Source organism: Quercus robur, chromosome 7 (genome assembly GCF_932294415.1).
Source record: "Quercus robur chromosome 7, dhQueRobu3.1, whole genome shotgun sequence".
In the NCBI taxonomy this organism is placed as follows: Eukaryota; Viridiplantae; Streptophyta; class Magnoliopsida; order Fagales; family Fagaceae; genus Quercus; species Quercus robur.
Window position 1 is genome coordinate 9374606 of NC_065540.1, and position 19364 is coordinate 9393969.

The 19364-nt window shown below is 35.4% G+C and overlaps 1 protein-coding gene across 2 annotated transcripts; it reads right to left on the reverse strand.

Moving 5' to 3' along the window:
• Window positions 1-2303: 2303 nt before the first annotated feature.
• LOC126692093 (uncharacterized) lies at window positions 2304-17661 on the reverse strand. 2 transcript variants are annotated; one of them, XM_050387568.1, is made up of 15 exons: window positions 17148-17661; window positions 16080-16206; window positions 15924-15964; window positions 14341-14446; window positions 12512-13347; window positions 11357-11488; window positions 9768-9840; window positions 9408-9447; window positions 9242-9314; window positions 7229-7294; window positions 5115-5192; window positions 4855-5027; window positions 3794-3840; window positions 2851-3106; window positions 2304-2764 (listed from the first exon to the last, which is right to left on the reverse strand). In XM_050387568.1, exons 1-15 carry the CDS (start codon window positions 17465-17467, stop codon window positions 2409-2411), a joined length of 2724 nt encoding a protein of 907 aa, XP_050243525.1. In that variant the 5' UTR covers window positions 17468-17661; the 3' UTR covers window positions 2304-2408. The 2 variants fall into 2 exon arrangements, with proteins under 2 accessions (XP_050243525.1, XP_050243526.1); XM_050387569.1 differs by having other exon boundaries at window positions 14346-14446; window positions 17148-17296.
• Window positions 17662-19364: the final 1703 nt, after the last annotated feature.

Sequence of the window (19364 nt, forward strand, 5' to 3'; positions counted from 1 at the left end):
CTCACGTCCTCCTCGTTAGAGGATGCATCTGAGCTGGAGGGAGATCGCTTTCGCTGCGCACGTCGCAACTTTCTTTTCAGGTCATCTATCTCTCGCTGCATGGCCTGATGATTGTTTCGCCTTTGGGATACGTGACTACCTATTTGGGTATGACTTTGGCTCGTCTGGGTAGTATGTATGCTTCCCTCATGATTCCTTCTGTTGCCTGGGTTGGCAGGATTATTTTGCTGCTGAGACTCAATGGGTTTTGTCTGTTGAGGGTTAGCCTAGTGAGGATTCTCCTGGTGTGGACCTAGTCCTGCCATGCTTAACCGTTGTGCTTACTGACACTTAAGTTCTCCCCACAGACGGCGCCAATTGTAGGGACACAATTTTTAGTGACCCAATCCTTGTCGGTCAAGTCTTGGCCCAAGAAGTCCCACACAATGAATTTTTTTGTAGAGTATGGGCTCAAGAACTTAGTTTCAGTTAGCTTAAACGGTTTGTTGCATGAATTAAAGGAATACAGAAATAAGGATGAAAAATGCCACCGTCAAGAGAGGTCCCTCACAAATGATAAGGCATAAAACTTGATTAATGGACGCAGATTAATGCAGTAAGATTTCTCTATAGTATTCTCTCCTCCTCTTCTTTCTCCGTCCCCCCTCTTGGGGGACTTTTTACATATTATATAGGCCCTTTCATATCATCTGGGTTTTACACTTGTTGATCATCCAAACCCCTACTTGAGCACCTGTCCCATCAGACACCCCTATCAATTCTTTGTGAGTTGCGGTAGCCAAGGTAGCACTATTCAGGGGTCTTCTCTTCATTAATGCGGCCAGGAGAGTAGTTGTAATGCATTTAATGTGGTGGTGGCAACCTTTGCTGAGATATCTCGGGTTTCCTTCCTTTTTACGTATTTGGAAGATGGACTGTGGTGGCTTGGATGCGCCTTTGATCTGGATTTTGCAGTGTCCGAGGAGAAATTACTCCTCGAACATGTTCTTTTTGCCCCAATAGGCCTAAATAAGGATTGCTTGGGCCACGATGTCTCCTCAGACGGGCTTCGTTCTCGGACGGGCCTAGGGCCCAGCCAGCCTATTATTTTGGGCCGGTCCCCACAATACCATTTATATATGTATATCTATAATTGTTTATATATTTTATTAAGTGTTTGTGTATCTTACAATACACGATATGAAAAAATCAAAAATCAATTCACGATACAATTTACGTTTTAACAACTATGTTACACCCATCACAGAGGAAGTCCACACCCACCTCTTCTCATTTCATAAATGCATTTCCTTTTCCTTCATCTTCTCTCCTTCCTCGTCTCACTTTTCCTTTGAAAATTTTTGGTGCATCTGAAGAAGAAGACCTTCAGAAGTTCCAAAACCTCTAGTTCTCTCTCTCTCTCTCTCATGTTCATTGTTGTATTTTGGGTTTTATGTGATTATGTGTTTTGGGTTAGATAAATTCCAAATTGAAAATGGAAAGACACAGTAACAACCCAAAATTTTCGAAAGAATTTCATCCCTGTGACCTGAATTTTGTACCATAGGTTGCCTCAAAAAAGTAAAGACAAAACTGATAGGTACAAAGCAAGAGAGAGGTGAGGAAATTACCATATCCTGGGGTTGAATCGATGTCGGTGGAGGTCAACCACGAAAAGTTTCGTCAAAGATCCTTGCTCTCTTGCCGAAGCAGACGATCTGAGTCAAAGGAGGGAGAAGCTAAGTGCTTGAAGAAAATGGGTTTTGTTTTAGTTGGTGAGAGGCGAGACAAATGAAATGAGAGGATGAGGGAGTAGGGGCACGCAAGTATCAGTTTCAATAAGTAGGCCCCACTAATTTATGCACAAATTTGAGTTTTAGAGATGAGATATGCACCCAAGATATAAAACCAAATAAATATTTTCTAAAGTTGGTGAAAAAATAGAGTTAGAGATACGAGTTATGGGTATTAAGTTTGAGTTATGGGAACTAAGTTGTGAGTGATACTCAAACTAAACACCCAATGATTTAATTTCAATAACTTTAACTTTTGAGATAATTGATACTTTATCAACGTACATTACTCTGGCCATTCCACTGCACAACAATTTCTCACTACCCTTGTTCATGTTTCACCTCATCCTATGCCTCGCTACAATTTTCAGAGGATGACGTCAATCCTCCAAACTTCTACTTTTCCGTTTTCTCTCCCATCAATTTGGTGCCTTTTTCTTTTCTTTTCTTTTTTTTTTGCCACTTGTACAATTTGGTCTCGCTAATTACATAATGGAAGCAACAAAAGAAACCTATACATTCACCCACGCGGAATTGAATAGGGAAATTACATTAAATAGCTAGTTGAGAAAATTAAACAAAAATAAATAGATTGGTTAAGAAGAGGAACAAATATATACAGATTAGGGACTCGTCTCATCTCTTCAAGGCCAATTTCCTATCAACATCAGACAAAACAATCTCCTGACAACGTACAACTCCGGCCTCTCCACCATAGCACAACCATCTTTCACTACCCTTGTTCATGTTCCACCTCACCCTACGCATTGCTACAATTTTCGGCGGGAAAACTTCAATAGTTCGAGCTTCAGCTTTTCCATTTTCTTTTTCCTGTGTATTTGGTGGCTCTTCATCTCTGCATACCAAGGCTAGGTCATCCTCTGGATTTTTTTTATTGCTACTTCTAGAATTTGGTCTCTTTTTGCTCTTGGGACATGTCAATGCTTCCTCAGTTCCAGATTCTGTACCAGGGTCATCGCCATAACAAAGGGCTGCAACAAGATTGACATTTATAGGATAAAAAGAACTGCTGTCTAGCTTATAAAATGCATGTGGTAGAGTAATTGCCAAAAATTACCTAAAGTTTTGGCATCCGTACTAGGACCTTTTGCCATCTTATCATTTGCTCTTTTCACATGCTGTGGCTCAGATGAAAACTCCCGCATGGATAAAGGGGTGTCCCCGCTCTTGTTCAGTGACTTCTTCAATGGGAAAGGGGTATTTGGTACCGGAGTGTTAATAGTGATAAGTGATTCCTCTTCGGTTAGTGACCCACAAAGAAAATGTGGGGTCCGATTTCGTGAGGGATCTTTGTCTACTGCTTTGCTTGTAAGCTGATTAAAAACACAACATAATCATGTTAAAGAAAAGCTTTAGCCTCATCTTAGAACTGCATACAGTTATTATTTTTCTTTCTCAAATCCTACTAATAAAGGATATTTATTAACAAGGGGTCCCTTTGTGTCCAACCACCTGGCCAAAGCATGAGTTCCTGAGCACAATAAACAGAATTGTGGATAATTTACAGTGCTACAAGACTCCCCAGAAGATGAGCCCCACTAAAAAATTTGTTAATTTGAATTATCATCATGATCAGAAAAGGTTGAACCTTCTAACTTGACAGGTTTTACTGATACATTCCAAGAATGTCTCCACCCTCCACTACCAAGAATAAGTGAAAATCAGTCGGTCCAAAAGATAAAATCAACGATATATTATATGTTGCCATGTTGGGCACATATCCTAAAATGACCAATCCATGAATATGCAAAAGGTGCTTAGGGAAGCCAAAACCAAAACTTATAGAAGTCAAGGTAGGTACTGAAGAGTGAAGATTTTCTTCAGAATTGAAGATAAGAAGAAAATTTTAGCAGGTGAGATCCATAACTGGAACTAGCCAATGAATTATGGCTCAAATGGTACTTCCTCTAAGAATGAGGTTTCAAGACCCACTTAGCATATGTGTAATTACCAATTAAAAAGAGAAATAAAAAGATCCATAGCAGGAGCTCAAAACTCACCTGGAAACGGAGAACAGTCCCATCTGCAGTGCAATATGCAGCCATGCCTAACATTTAAAATCAAAATTCAACAGTTGGTGGATAATTGATACCAGAAATTAGCTATTCAATTGACTTAGTTCAGAGTTGTATGCATAACTGGATTAGATGACAAATTTCCACTTATGTTCAAATGCGAAAACTATGAGTCTGTTTGGATACCACTTATTTTGCTAAAAACTGAAAACTTATTGCTGAAAACATTATAGCAAAATAATTTTTAAGTTATGAATAGTGCCCTGGGACCCAAGATTTACCTAGAAATCTGCATTTTCACAAGTTTGGCTGGGTCGTAACAATGCCATGAGACCCAGCCAAAAACGCAAAACGCAACTTCATTTCTATGCAAACGCACGTTATGACCATCTATTCACAAGAAAATTATATTTTAGATACAACTGTGCAATTTTGCATTAGATTTATGGTTAATGATCCATCATTGAATAATTTAACCAAAAGGGCCAATCCAGAAATATTCACATGCCACTTTTAAAGGAAGGATAAGAATATATGTATTCTGAGTTTCAATCAACTGATGCATAATTTAAGCAGGGAAACATTCTGTGGAGTGTAGAACCAAAAATATAATAGAACTGTTTCTTGGATCTAACCATCTAAATTTTATTTCGTAATTGTATGCATGCGACAATTCAGAATAGATTTTTTTTTATTGGCAAGTTAAGCACTCAATGGATCCCACGTGACCTTACTCTCCACCTTATACTTGTAAAGGGAGCAGTTGCCTTTTGAGCTAGAGTTCATTGGAGTTCAGACCATAATATATTTACTTTCTTAGGATCTGACAATTGAACTTTTTTACAGAGTTTGCTTGCATAATTAGAGATGCAGTGAAACAAATTATTAACAATAAGAGACCCAGATATGATTTGGAATATTGAAAGGAAAAGGCTGATGTAGTTATTTTTGGAGCATGAAAATTAAGTCAATGTATCACTATAGTCTTATTTTTTGTTGTGATAGAAGTAAAATTTACTAGTCATTTAAAGGCATATGCAAAATACCTGTTATTCGTGACACTTGAACACTCCAGATAGCAAATGATGAACAGTAATAACTGTGCAACCCTTGTTGTTTTGTCCCACCAAAGGGTTTTCCAGTGACAGGAACATCATATGCAGCCTTAAGCAAGCTGAGGATTCTCATTGTTCCATCATCAAAGGATAGAATAACACATCTAAAAAGATGAAGAAAGAATGCTTCCAAAGTAAGGAACAATTTTAACTTAATAATCCTAATTTGTGCTGCACCAATCATACACTACCTTGGATTTGACAGCCAATCCAGACTGTATATGATCCTTGGCACAGGATGGAGGTCCCACAAAGGACGGTATGGATCACTGCAAACAATTTAAGGTTATAGCTGTTGAGTATGGCATGCAATTATATCACTACTTACAAATTAAACATATCAAAATTCTTAAATAGTAATCACCAATTCTGCCTTCAATGCTTCTAGCAAATGAACTTACAGATTTCAGCCCTTCCTCTCCATAAAAATCATGACACAGAATAAATTCAAAGACGTACCATTAATGGAACTTTTACACAGCTAGAATTTTCATTGCATGTTGAGATCAAGTTGCCTAGAATGCAATGTAAAGTCTATAGTCTTATGCAAGAACCTTGCAGCTCAACTGGCACCTACTGGTGTTTCCAACAGAGACATCTCCCACCTCCCCCAACTATTGAATTAACCCAAAAAAATAATTACATATTATTTCTATTTTTAATTTTAAGTGCTCGCAAAGTTCTTGGAATCATAAATTTTAGATACTGATATCCTAAAAAGGATTTAATTACTTGGAGGAAATCTTATCTAAAGAAAATGAAATTTACAATCTCCAAACTAGGAGGCCAGAATGAGTCAAATAAACTCAAGAGCCAATCTCAATAATCGATCAAAACTTTAAACCTTGAAGTGAACATTAAGTAATCAAAACAAAGCAGTAAAGTAAATGCAACTAGCATAATTCAGATGAGAAATTTAAAATATTTATTAGTGCATAATAAAGGTTCTGTTCCCTAAAGACATGCATACTGCTAGGCATCAAATTTTATATTCATAATTTATATACAAATTATGACAATGGCTGATACTGCTACATATAAACCTTAGCATGGATATTTCTGTAATTTCCAAATCCAGGCAAAACAAAACAATGGCGATTAAGTTTAAGAAGGTTATCTGAGTACAATACTTCTTACTCCCCATACAAGGACCATATCCCCTACATAACAAGTTGTCTGAGAGTTTGAGACATTTCTACAATTCATGTGCCACAAGAATCATCCATTTCTAATCTTTGTATTGTTGAATTGTAGATGCCATAGATTGTGTGAGATTATGATAGAACAAAAATATATTAATTATGGTATTAAACTTAAGGGTAAAATGCAAAACTGACCCTCTAAGTTTCTTTAGATTTCATTTCAGTCCTCTAACTTTGCTTTTATTCATTTCAGTCCTCTAACTTTCAAGTTTATTCAATTAAGGCTTTTCCATCAACTTTTGTTATATGTTGTGGTTAATTTTTCAATTTTATAAATTTTTCTTCAAATTTTTTAAATTGAAAAAATTCAATTAATGATTGAAAAATATTTTCCAGATTTTCTTTTTCCAAAAAATTTTAACAAAAGTTAACGGAAATGCCTTAATTGAATAAATCTGAAACTTAGAGGACTGAAATGAACGAAAATAAAGTTAAAGGACTAAAATGAAATTTAAAAGAAGTTAGAGGGTCAGTTTTGCATTTTAGCCTAAACTTAACTAGACTCCTGATATTCATGAGATATTATAAGAGCACACAACGGCATTGTTTCACCAATCCATGAGAGAAACCACAATACAAATGGAATTAGGGTTCAGTTTGAAGCAGATTGTGGATGTATATTACTCCCTTGGGGCAATAAATACACACTAAAATATATCACCAGAAATAATCTGACACAATATAAACAGAAAGTTTGACTAATTCAAAGACTAAGATTTTAGGCTACAAGAAACTCTTTTCCCTCAAAGTAAAATCATACCATGAGAGTTTGTGGATCCCAAACAAAACTATCAAAGATAAAGGTGCTCAAGGCTTTCAATTGTTTGAAGTTTCGTTTTTCAAGAATGCTGCTAAGCACTTCAATAGGACTTTTATAGACCAAACACACACCATACAGATATATCATGATTACTTATAACAATTTTGATTTAAGTTCTACTTGCCCAAATAATCTAATATTTTTGTGCAATTAAATTGAATTATATACAATTCCAAGAATCTTTATTCAGATTAAATGAAATGTGCACAACAAAACCATCAAAATTTTAAATTTGGTAAGAGAATATTAATGAGAATGTATACAGAAGAGGAATCATATGTACCGTAGGTCCCAAAACTTTAGGCCCCCATGTCCAGCAGTAACTATAACATTTGCACTCTCTGGATCACTGAAAATCATTAACAACAGTGAGCTATATATTTCCATCACGCAAAATAACAGTAATACCAATACCTTGCATCATAATTTAGCCCAATACCCACAGCAATGAGTTTTTAAAATCTTCTCAGCATGCACATGATTCTAGTGGATAAAAACAATATTTTGCTTTGTTGCACCATTGATTAAAAGTGATGGTCTTTTGTCTGTACTGTGTTTGTAGTTCGAGGATTGATGCCTCAAACTGTTGTTGACGTGTACTTTAGTCGGAAAAATTTACTTAGGTATAGTAGTATGTGTACTTTGGAATGCAGCTGCTTTTTGCCTCACATGGACGCATATGGTATTGAGCCAACTCTTGTTGAGATTAAATCTTTATTCTTACAGACCCTGTATGAGTGGTTTATTGCTTTTGCAAGGTTTGAACTTCTTTGTAGATTAAATAGAATTCTTATATTTTAGATTGTAATTCTTTTGGGAACCCTTTGTATATATCATGAATGTTTGAGGTCTCACTTCTTTATGATATAATTTCATATTAAACATCAACATAAGAGATGTTTAATATGAAATTATGCCATAGCCATATCTTCTTCTAACATTTCTTGGTTAATTCTCTTCATACTTTGAGATAAATCACAGAAGTTGCGATGCAGGCACTCCAAAGTTGATGTCAACAACATAAGCAAACCCTTTTAGGTAAGATAGATTCTAATGCAGGACAGGGGTAGCAAAATAGAGATAAAGGGAAAAGAAAGATAAAACAGGACAAATTCCAAGCTTCACCACCTAGAATTTGCCCAAAATCCTTAGGCATCACCACCAAACAAGAGAAAACATTCGCTAATCACAAAATTCTTATTCAAATTGACCTTCTGTAGCCTCTTTTTACTTGGCTTCAGGGATTACATTAAGCTACAATTGCATCCCATAAAATCCTCAATCATAATAAAATTCAAATTCAAAATTCAAAAGTAAAACCAGAGTTAATGGGCTTTACTTTATGTTTGGGTTGATTGGTTTTGGGTTTGGTGTGCTTGGATTTTAATCATGGGCTTTGGGGTTTTGAATTTCAGACTGGGCTTGGCCTTATTAGGAGAGATGGGTGTTGAATTAGTGGGTAACCGGATTGGGAGCACAACCAAAATTATTTCAGAATTTAGAATTTCAGATTTTCTTTGAGATACCAGATTTTATTTTTGAATTTGGCCTTTATCATGACTTAGGATTTTATGGGATGTAATTGTGGCTTAATGTGATCCCTGAAGCCCATTAAAAAGAGGCCCTAGAAATAGTTTGAGGAAGTACAATTTGAACAAGAATTTTCTGATTAGAGAATGTTTTCTCTTGTTGGTGGTGATGCTGAGCACCCTCAAGTGGTGAAGCCTAAGGTTTTCAAGCAAATTCTAGGTGGTGAAGCTTAGGATCTCCTGTTTTCTCTTTCTTTTTCCTTTGCATCTATTTTGCTACCCATGTCCTGCATCAGATTCCATGAGAAAAACATTGGCCTCAATATCACAGATGTTAACCACCACCAGCCAAATAAAAGCATGCGATTTTAAAGTTGCTAATCTGCTATTAAAACTGATTTGTAATTTTATTGATATCTGCATTGAGCTCATCTACATTCTGAAACTAACAACAAACAGGATATATTAGATTCGAATTAAATGCATACCATAGTTTAGACTATCACAAGATAACATTTTACACAATGCAGATAAGGCTGTCTATCATAAGGCCCAAAATCACAGCTAAATAGAAGAGTTTAAAAAAAAAAAAAATGCACGTGAAAATAATTCTCCTCAAAGTAAAAAACTAGACTGAAGGAGTCCCTCCAAAAAAGCACCACTACTGTGAATTATCATTTTGCACAAAAGATCATCGTAGAGCTGAATATTTTATAAGATGACTAAAAGCTGAATTTAATGAAAATCCATCTTTGGGTATCACTTACCTTTCAAGTGGAGCCCAGGCAAGTGCTCTAATAGGAACTGTATCTGCACTGAAGCAAAGCAGCGGCCTAGTATCTGCAAAGCAAACAGTGGAAATGAAGTTCACCTAAGTATTCATAATGCATCACAATTCAAATCCTTGGAACCATCTTACAATATGCCCGTTACCTTCAGATGAACAGCTTGCAGAAAACTTCCATAAAGCAACCTGAATGTATGACAAACTTCTTAAGTTCTGATACCACATATGAATTCAAAATCACAAGCAAACATGATCTTTAAGAATCAACAATTGATGGTTTTGGCTGGAAAATCTGGCATCAATACGATCAACAGTTATTAATGATGGTAACCATACTAAACCATGTATCATTTACCAAAAAGAAAAACCTATTTCCTTATTCCCAATTATGCAAAAGCATGATTAAGTACTGACCCATATCAATTAGGATGCAATTAGAAGCCAAGAAGAAAAAACATAGTAAATATAAATAATAATAATAATAAAACAAGATATAAAAATATTACTGTTCCATCATGGCATCCAGCAAGTAGGTAATCATGTGGGGGTGAAGCTGACCACTCCACTGTCAGAGGGATGCTGCATTAAACGAAAATGGCATATTAGCTTTTAATCAGATAAAGTAAACCACATAACAAGGTCAACACAGACAGCTGCCTGTAGCAAATAGTTACGGTAACTCATTACAATTCTGCATTAGTTAAATATGTCCAACAAAATCTTAAGCCCTCCATAATAATGGAGGTGGAGACAATGACCCCAAGAAAAATTTACTTTGAGAAAAGCTTGTTGAAACATGAAAGTCAAGCATCTCAGATTGCATTCAACAGCATATGGAAGATCAGTAAACTACAGACTTTTTTTTTTTTTTTTGGGCGGGGGGGTGGGGATAAGTAAAAAGTTTATTGAAAAAAGAAAAGAAAACAAGGGAGCTACCCAAGTACAGAAGGTGAATATTATGGGTGCAATAGAAAAGAAACAGAGAAACAAGAAAAATAAATAACAAGATGGAATTCATGAAGACTCAAAGAATCAAGGGATTTCAGTCAGAGAGTGCAAATTCCAATCATATAAAGTCTTCAGCAATATATAGTTTCAATTAAGTAAGACTAAAATAGAGTACTTGGAATGTAAGTTTAGTAAAGTAGAAACATATATGAAGGGGCAGTAAGATTCGATGGTCAAGAGATACTAAAGAGCGAGAGCTTCCGATATCTTGGATCAATAATACATAAAGATGGAGAGATTGCCAACTGTCTTGTATAGTTGTATTAGAAAGGAAGTCAAACCTAGTCTCTATGACAAGAACAATTTGTTGCCAAATTATTTTGTACATGAACCAAGCTCAAGCTCATCAACAAACTAGATTACATGTTCAAGCTTGGTTCATTTTCTTATCAAACAGGCTCAAGCTTGTTTATAATCTACTTGATTAACTTATTCCTTTCCCAAATATAGCAAATGATACAACTAAAATTTTTCAATCCTTCAAAAAAATATATTCTAAAACTACATAACTAAATTATAGTCGAGATTATATTATTTGAGTTGATTAGATAGTATGATTTTTGTTTATGAACTTATAGAAAGTAGATCCACCAACCTTGTATTGTTTCAATTTATGTATAATTTCTACCCCGAAATAAACTATTTATATTATCAATAAATTACAAATAATAATTAGATATTTTAAGAACATATTACAAACTTACACAATCCAATATCAAGTCTATATAACTATATAAGTATATTTTTATATATGTATACATATAAACATATAATATTTACTAAAATCAAGCTTAATACTTATAAACTTGTTCATGAACACATTATTGTGTTTAATCTTGGCTGGTTTAATAGATAGTCAAGCTTAAACTGGGGCTTGAACTTGACTGTTTGACATAAATAATCTTTTTCCTTAGTAAAGCCTGAGCTATTCAATAGCTTGGTTCTTGAATCCACAGCCTCACCTTCCATCTCATTCTTTATGGCATAAGAAAGTGCCGGTTGAGCTAGAGCTCATCGGGAAGTTAACTTTCTTTTCCATTCCAATAAACTTCCAAATCAGTAATCAAAAAGAGAGAAACTGACCTACCTTTGTATGCCACCGCATTTCAATAATGAACCTCTGAATACAGGCTCTAATTTTACAAAACGGGGATCTGTACCCTCCTGATGCACAGAGGAATAGATAACTTTCATTGTACGAGGAAGAGGAACCTCCCAACTGCATTGACAGGGTTGGCAAAACAAGATACAGATTACAGATTGTAATAAATATTTTAGCTGTAGAAGCAAAATATTGCAGAAGAATGATGTTATATGAGGACATAATCAGAAAAGGATAACGTTCAATATGGAATTTTTAAGTCCAATTTGTTGCAATACACCAATTTTACCATGTTAAAGTAGTTTGATATTCAAACTGGGATAATATTTTAGCTTTTATTTTTACTTGCCAAGTCCACCTTTTTTGTCCTACAGCTCATTCTTTGTGGGTGCATATGCTTCATATCTTTGGGATTCATTGGGTCATGTCAGGGTCTATAGCTAGCTTATTATTTTGTTGGTGGCAATGTGTTGGGAAACATAATTCCAATATTTGGATTTGATCCTAGGATGTTTGATGTGGATCATTTGGATGGAACAGAACTGTCGTTCCTTCGAATACTAAGAGATCATTAGTTCAGTTGCAAGACTTGTGCCAACGGACTCTCTTTGATTGGTCTAGGTGTTGGGTTCTCTCAAATTGTTCTTCTATCACAGTTTATTTCTTCCCTTAGAATTGATTCTTGATTTCTATGCTTTCTGTGTTTTCTGTTGTCTTTTGTTGTTCACCATCATGAACACCTTGTATTTTTCTTCCTTTTTTATTTTTAATAATATTACTCTTATAATCTTATTACCTAACCAAAAAAATAATTGTGTAATCCAGTAATCCCCCCACTCCCAACTATTGAACTATAAAAAATTAAAATTAAAAAATTTTAATTTCTCAATTTTAATTTGTCTATTTTAGCTTTCCAGCAAAAAAGAAAATCTATGACAGTCGGTGTTAATTTATGCAACCTTTATTTTGCATAATAACATAGTTCATTGATTAAAAAGTAACCATGAATGCTCCCGTAATATAACAGAAAAGAAGAAACTGCAAAACCATCTGAAAAGACTTGATAGATATAGGCAAAAGAAAGTGGAGACAGAATATTTAAGGGGACAAAAAAACCAACAACTGAAGCAGATTTCTTACACTTCCAGAGATCCGTTCCCCAGCAAGACAGCAAGATAGCCCATCCGATGCTTACATTTGGATTGACATGCATTAGAAGGTCGCCACTTAACATCCCATGCAACCTTCCCATTATGAGCTAGGCATAATACAACTCTTGGCAAAGCAACATCCTTTGAAATCAAGGAACTAGCTGAGCTAGTTCCTAAGGAACCTTTGTCAGACACATTATCACTTGCAGCAAGTTCCTGTCCAGAGTAATGTTGTATTTGATTATTTGTAACAGAAGATCCCATGTCTTCATTTTGTGTTAATAACAGTGGACTTGTATTATCACTGTGGCTCACTGCCCGCTTCTTATGTTTCAATCTTCTACTCTGCATAGGAGTTTCAAGTGCTAGTTTACATGCAGATACGGCTCGCTTCTGTCGTTTTTGTTTTTTGCCAGTGTCTTCTTGTACAGAACCTTCTTTGGCATTCCCAGGAACCTCATCCACAGCATGTGATTCCAATGAATCTTCTGCGTGTTTAACAGCCAGAGCTTGAACAGCCAAATTATCAAGAGATTGTTCGATCAAATTCTTTCTAGGTCTTCCTCTAGGCCTCTTTGATTGAGTTGTGTCTTCTACTGGCTTCTTTCTAGGTCTTCCTCTAGGCCTCTTTGATAAAGTTGAATCATCTGTCACGGCCCCATTATTTTTGGTTCCCTGTTTTGGCTTTGCTAATGAAGGTGGCACCTCTTCCTCATTCACGCCGACATTCATAAGACACCATATTTGAATGACACCTCTACCAGTAAGTGGGGCACCCATCATGTGATATGAAGTTCCCGGAGGATGAGCAGCAACAGCGATAAACTGGAAAGTACGAAACCAGAAAGAAGGCAGGCACACAAAAATGGTTTAACGTAAATAAGCCAAGTAAATCATCACAAATTCTCTTACAAAAAATCAAACTGCACATCTAAAATTCTTATAAAGGAGTATATCTAATTCTTCTTTCTTGTAAACAAAACAGAGAAATTATTTTGCTATAAAGCAATGAATAACAATGCTCAACAGCACGAATTAGGACAATGTCCTCTAACTATTCCAACTAGCCATTTTTAGATGTTACCCCATAATATCACAAACAATTGCCTAAATGAAACTAACTCAAAATTCTTAAATGGCACACTGCCTAACCAAAAATAAATAAAAGATTGGCCTTTGGCAATCAACATTGCATACTTGATTAAGATATTTGTTGTTTTTAAAAATAAGCAGAATGCTTCTTCTTCTTTTTTTTCTTTTTTTGGTAGTCAATATCAAAGTACCACACACATGCATGCTTGACTAAGATATTTACAATTTGAAAAAAAAAAATTGGTAGTCAATATCAAAGTTAGATAAAATTTTCCTCCATGTTCAAGTATCAATCATGTAAGAATTAAGCAAGTTGAAATTTTCCAAGCCAAGAAGCTTTCTGGATATGACAACATTTAGTTAAAAAGGATTTTTATCAATGAATAAGAGAAAAATGGAGGATAGACAGGCTAAATTGTGTTAAGGTCCAATACAGATAGACTTATTCTCTGCTTTTGATTATCTATTAGAACCATCCAAATGAAGTAAATTTTCTGAACACATAATCTTACAAACAAGGATAAGCTATCTAAACATCAAATCCAACAATCCTTTTGAGTTTTGACAAATATCAATTAAAAGTACATGCAAATGTGGGGGGGGGGGGGAGGGGGGGGGGGGTTTTAGCCCCCAAAGATTTCCAATAAAGTAATATATTTACACACACACAAGAAAAAGGAAATAATATATATATATATATATATAGAGAGAGAGAGAGAGAAGTACCTCACATTTATTATGATAGTCTGGCGTTTCACGAATTCTAGGACACCAATCCAAAGCCCAAACATGCCCTCCAACATAGATAACAAAGTCTTTGCTGCAGCAAGATCTGTTGAAAGAAATTTTGCAAATGTGCATATCAATCATCAATAATATAGTCATCATAGATAGCAACACTGACAGAAATTGTAAACCTTCTTTTATAATAGAAATTGCCAAAAAAATTTTAATTCAGCACTAACATCATCAGCTAAAACATAAGAAAATCTAGAAGTCCTATCCTTCTAATTCAGTTATATTTTATAAAATAATAGATGCAATTATTTCTTTGATAATTAATAAACTTCATAAAATAAAAAATGCAATTATTTTTTATAATAATATATGCAATTATATTACACAATTCAATTGGAAGTAGCACTTAACACAGATAACAGGCAAGTATTGAAACAAACGAAACTCTTTGAACTTGCTACAAGAAGCCACTACCCAAAAATTTCTGTATACAAGAAAAAGAACCAACCCGAAAAACTACAATTAGCATTGAGCAAGCCCCATAACTGTGTGCAATACAAGCACATGATTAAGGAAAGAAATAAGCATCAACTATGAGCAACATCATGTGCCCATTTAGTATCTTTTTTTGATACCGCACTTTTTCAAAGTGTAGCTTTTTTTAACTTCACTATTTTCTAGATACAGCTTTTTAAGACAGCCCATTTTCAAAAAGCTGAAAAAATAAGTTAACTGGCATCATATCATCAGTGATAACTATTTTTGTTTATCTGATAAGTTAATTGCGAATCTTTTTTTTTTTTTTAATATGATAAGTTATGCACCTGGTGTACCTCACTTTCCACCTTACTCTTACAAGGAAAGGAGATGCTAGTTCAGCCAGAACTCATTAGCATCATTAGAAATATTCATATCAAAAGTCAATGAAAATTCATACGATATTTTTAATTCTTCAACATAATCCAATAAAAATAACTATCACCCTAAATCTAATGACATAAACAGTGCAGTGGTACACTTGTGTACCAGCACTACATTACATGAGGGTTCTACATGCTATTCATGTTCTGCACATTATTTATTCCTTCTTCCAGTTATTTTACAACCAAATTTTCTCCAAACACACAAAAATAAAATAAAATAACTTGGTGGATAATGGACTAGTGAATAGGATGGCACTATTTCATTAATTTGCAACTACCATTTTACTCATCAACACCAATATATCAAAGAGTCACCTCTAACTAGATGTACAATGTGGTAGCAAACCCTATTCAACATAAATACATAAATAAAGGAAATTCCAACATCACCCTCATTATCAAACTTTTGTAAGATTCATATAACACACATACTTTCCAGCCATTCTCACAATCTGTTCAATAACCAAAACACACAGAGGACGAAAATTTGCATAGAATTCTAGTAAATAAACAGGAACACTAAGATACTTTCCTCGTGACTGACACACAAAAATATCAACAGAAAAAAAAGTAAAGTTTATTGTAGCATTAACAAGTTTCACAGTTTATCATTATATCAGTGTGAAATCAATGTCCTATGAAAAATACCTGGATTCCACACATTCAGCATCCCCAGATGATCCCTCCTTCTACAACAGCATGCAAACCAAATAAGGGACTTGTATGGCAGAAAATTGTGTAACAAAAAACCCCCACCCCCCAAACTACAAGAGGAAAAAAAAGGAGGAACTTGTTCTAATTTACCTTAGGAACAGTTGAAGAAGAAAATTGAGGTAAGTGTATTCCACTAACAACATCTTTCCCTTCAGGGCTTCCCACTTCACAGGCAAAGCTAACAGTTCTTGGTTCATAATTAAAATACTTCCATTCACTGCAGATATGGAAATTATAATTTATAATAATAAGAATGAGAACAAAAAACAACAACAACAACAGCAGCAGCAGCAATAATGATCATAATAAATAATAACTGCCATAATCATAATCTGAGCTTGCAAAAAAATTTGACATCCATTTTGTATATTATAGGGTAAATTTCTTGTCCCTCAAATTTGGGGCATGCACGAGTTTAGTCCCTCGATTTTTTAGTCCTTCAAATTTTAAAAGTGTAACAATTTAATCCTACTGTCAACTTTCCATCCAATTTTGCTAATGTGGCTAACAGTTAGCTGACGTGGATGCCCCAGGATTAGGATGGAAAGTTGATGGCAAGACTAAATTGTTACACTTCAGAAATTTGAAGGAATAAAATAGAGTACTTGAAAATTGGGGGACCAAAATTGCGCATGCCCCAAATTTGAGGGACGAAAAATGAAATCAACCAATCACTTCTTCAACAAAAATTCCTAATCGAAGCTGTTGTCCACAAGCACACCAGATAATCTGCTCGTAATCAATAACGTAAAACAAAAAAAAAAAAAAAATCATAACTTGATCGCGCTTTCAGCCTCTTTGATAAGGGCTTTTAAATGAACCTAGCAGCTCCTCATGAGTAACTAATTCAAAATTCAAGATTCCAAAGCCAAACTAAAGTTTCGAGCTCCAGCCTAAAGTTTGTATATAAGTTCATATATATACACACACACTCATATGTATACTCATTGAGCTTAGCTCGTTTACTAATCGACCTAAACCTAGAATTGAGCTTGATTTGTTTAACAATCAACTGAACATAAATAACATTTATTCAAAGCAATGTATAAACAGATTAGTTCATTCACAGCCCTAATTACTTAGCTAAAGTTCAAAATTGCACATACATTCATACATACATATATATGTATATGCGTAAAATTAGGAGGCATTGTAAACCTTATGAAAGTGATTGAGGAAGATAATCGCTTAATTTCGCTTTCTTCAATAGGAGCATCGTCTTCCTCTGCCTCTCCGCAAAGCTTAGAGATTGCGTCTATGGCTTTGAAGTGATTCTCCACCGATTCGTCGAAAGCCAAGACCGTAACCTTTTCGCCATTGCAATTCTCTGCAAATCCCGATGGATTCTCAGCGTTCGCTGAAGGAACTGGAGCATCCTTCTTCTTCTTCTTCTTCGCAGTTCCTTCGGTTGTTGTCGTCGTCTTCTTCTTCTTCCCGCGCTTCGCGCTCAAAAGCTCGGAAATCGGAGGTTCCTCCATATTTTGAAATTACCGGTACAGAGGAACCCTATGTTCCATGTACCGGTTCAAATACCGCTCTATGCCGGGAAATTTCGGACGTTTCGGGCGATTTCGACTATGCCCAGAGGGCCGAGATCGTGAGTCTGTGACTGAGCTCCAATTTTTGAAACCCCAAAGGAAAACTGATGTGGTGAGAAATATTATAGACTATTTTTTTTTTAATAAATTTAATGGACTCTGTATATATATATATATATATATATATAGCGTTTAATAAATGCAAAAGATAATTTGTTTTTAAAATAATAATAATAAAATTTGCATAATTTCTTTTTTAATTAAAGAAGTGATAACCCAAGTTTTGCCACACTAATTGGGCAAAATTTGCTTAATAGTTTATTTTTAGGAAAATTTTAGATAAATAACATAAGGACGAAGTTATTTAGTTGTTTAGACTCTTTCTACAACCCAAAATCGAATTTATCAAGCTCAAGTTTCAATTAGTTTAAGTTGCGTGGCAGTTTGACACTGTAGGGCTAAGGGACCCAAGAACATATGTTGGGCCTTGCGCCTTGTCCGAGAATACTTTGTGGTCCGAGAGCAAATAAATAGTCATGAGTAGGTAAAGCTTAGGATCCCATGAGCGAGCTGTAGGTGAGAATGCTAGGGAAGGTAAGTCGAGGAGGAGTATCTCCTCGACTAAGTGAAACAGAGGTTAGAAAGAGTGTCCAGTCACCCAGGATGACCTTTCTGGAAATTCTAGTGATAACGATATACGTTATGAACATATAAGACAACTAGGAAGTGGGAAATATCTAAAGGAAAGCTGCTATCACCGCATTGAATGTTCTGCAGCTAACTCTCTAAACCGCATTAATGAAAAAGTGATACCTAAACAGTAGTTTTCAGCCTTACAGCTACTCTCCAGAGACTTTAGGAAGGTGTTGATGTGACAGAGATCAACACCAATAATCTAATCTGTACGTGGAGGGAAAAGATGAAGAAAAAGAGATAATATAAAATAGGAAGAAGGCAGTGGGTGGAAAGGATCGAGAAATTGAGAGAAAAACACTGTAGCAATCAAGAACTGAACTTGTAATCAAACTTGAGAAGAAATATATAAGAACTGATCTCCTCGAATCGTGCCAAGGACGATTTTCTTTTGATTAAACCAATCTATCTTCATTTTCTTGTCAACTGGATCCACTACACTTGTTGTTTGACTCATTAAAACCCAGTTTTTCAATCTACTCTCTACAAATTCATTATATTGGGCTCTTTAACCCTAAGTTCATTCATCCTTTAGGCTTGGGATCCAAATTGTGTCCTTACAATTGGCGCTATCTGTGGGAATTTCTAGTACTGTAGTGATTTTTATGTCCAACCATGGTAGGTTCAAGTCCGAATCTGGAGGAATCTATAAGGTCCCAACGTCAAGATCATTTTGTTAATTTTGAGCACAGAAGGGACCGGGAAGTTAATGTGCATACCACCTATACTTGTAGGAGTCAGTCTCGAAGCGGGAGCCACCTTTCTCATAAGGAGAATACCAAAGCCATGCAACTAGAGATTGATCACTTGAAGAGGAGGTTGCACCACAAACAACAAAGGCAAACCCCCTCTAATTCTGACTTCTTTTTTGATGATGAGGATGATGGTAGTTATAGACCCAAATCAAGAACTCCTCTTAGTGAGTCTTTCTCGTATGATGAAGACTACTACCATAAGTGCAAAAATATGAACTCATCTTCCAAAGGCTTGGGAAATGATGAGATGAGCAAAGCATTCAACCAAATTTCCAGATCACATTTCACGCGCAGAATTAAGAGAGTGAGACTTCCTTGGCGGTTCACCCAGCCCACATTCATCATGTACAATGGTCGAACAAACCCCGTGGAGCACGTAAGCCGCTTCA

Bases quoted from the DNA above. Each gene is read 5' to 3' on its own strand.
- LOC126692093 (XM_050387568.1), bottom strand. From the start codon at position 17,467: ATGGAGGAACCTCCGATTTCCGAGCTTTTGAGCGCGAAGCGCGGGAAG. The intron at 14,447-15,923 runs GTATTTTTCATA...TTCTTTCAACAG, and splicing joins GCTGAATGTGTGGAATCCAG to ATCTTGCTGCAGCAAAGACT. The intron at 9,315-9,407 runs GTAACGGGCATA...TTTGCTTTGCAG, and splicing joins TGCAAGCTGTTCATCTGAAG to ATACTAGGCCGCTGCTTTGC.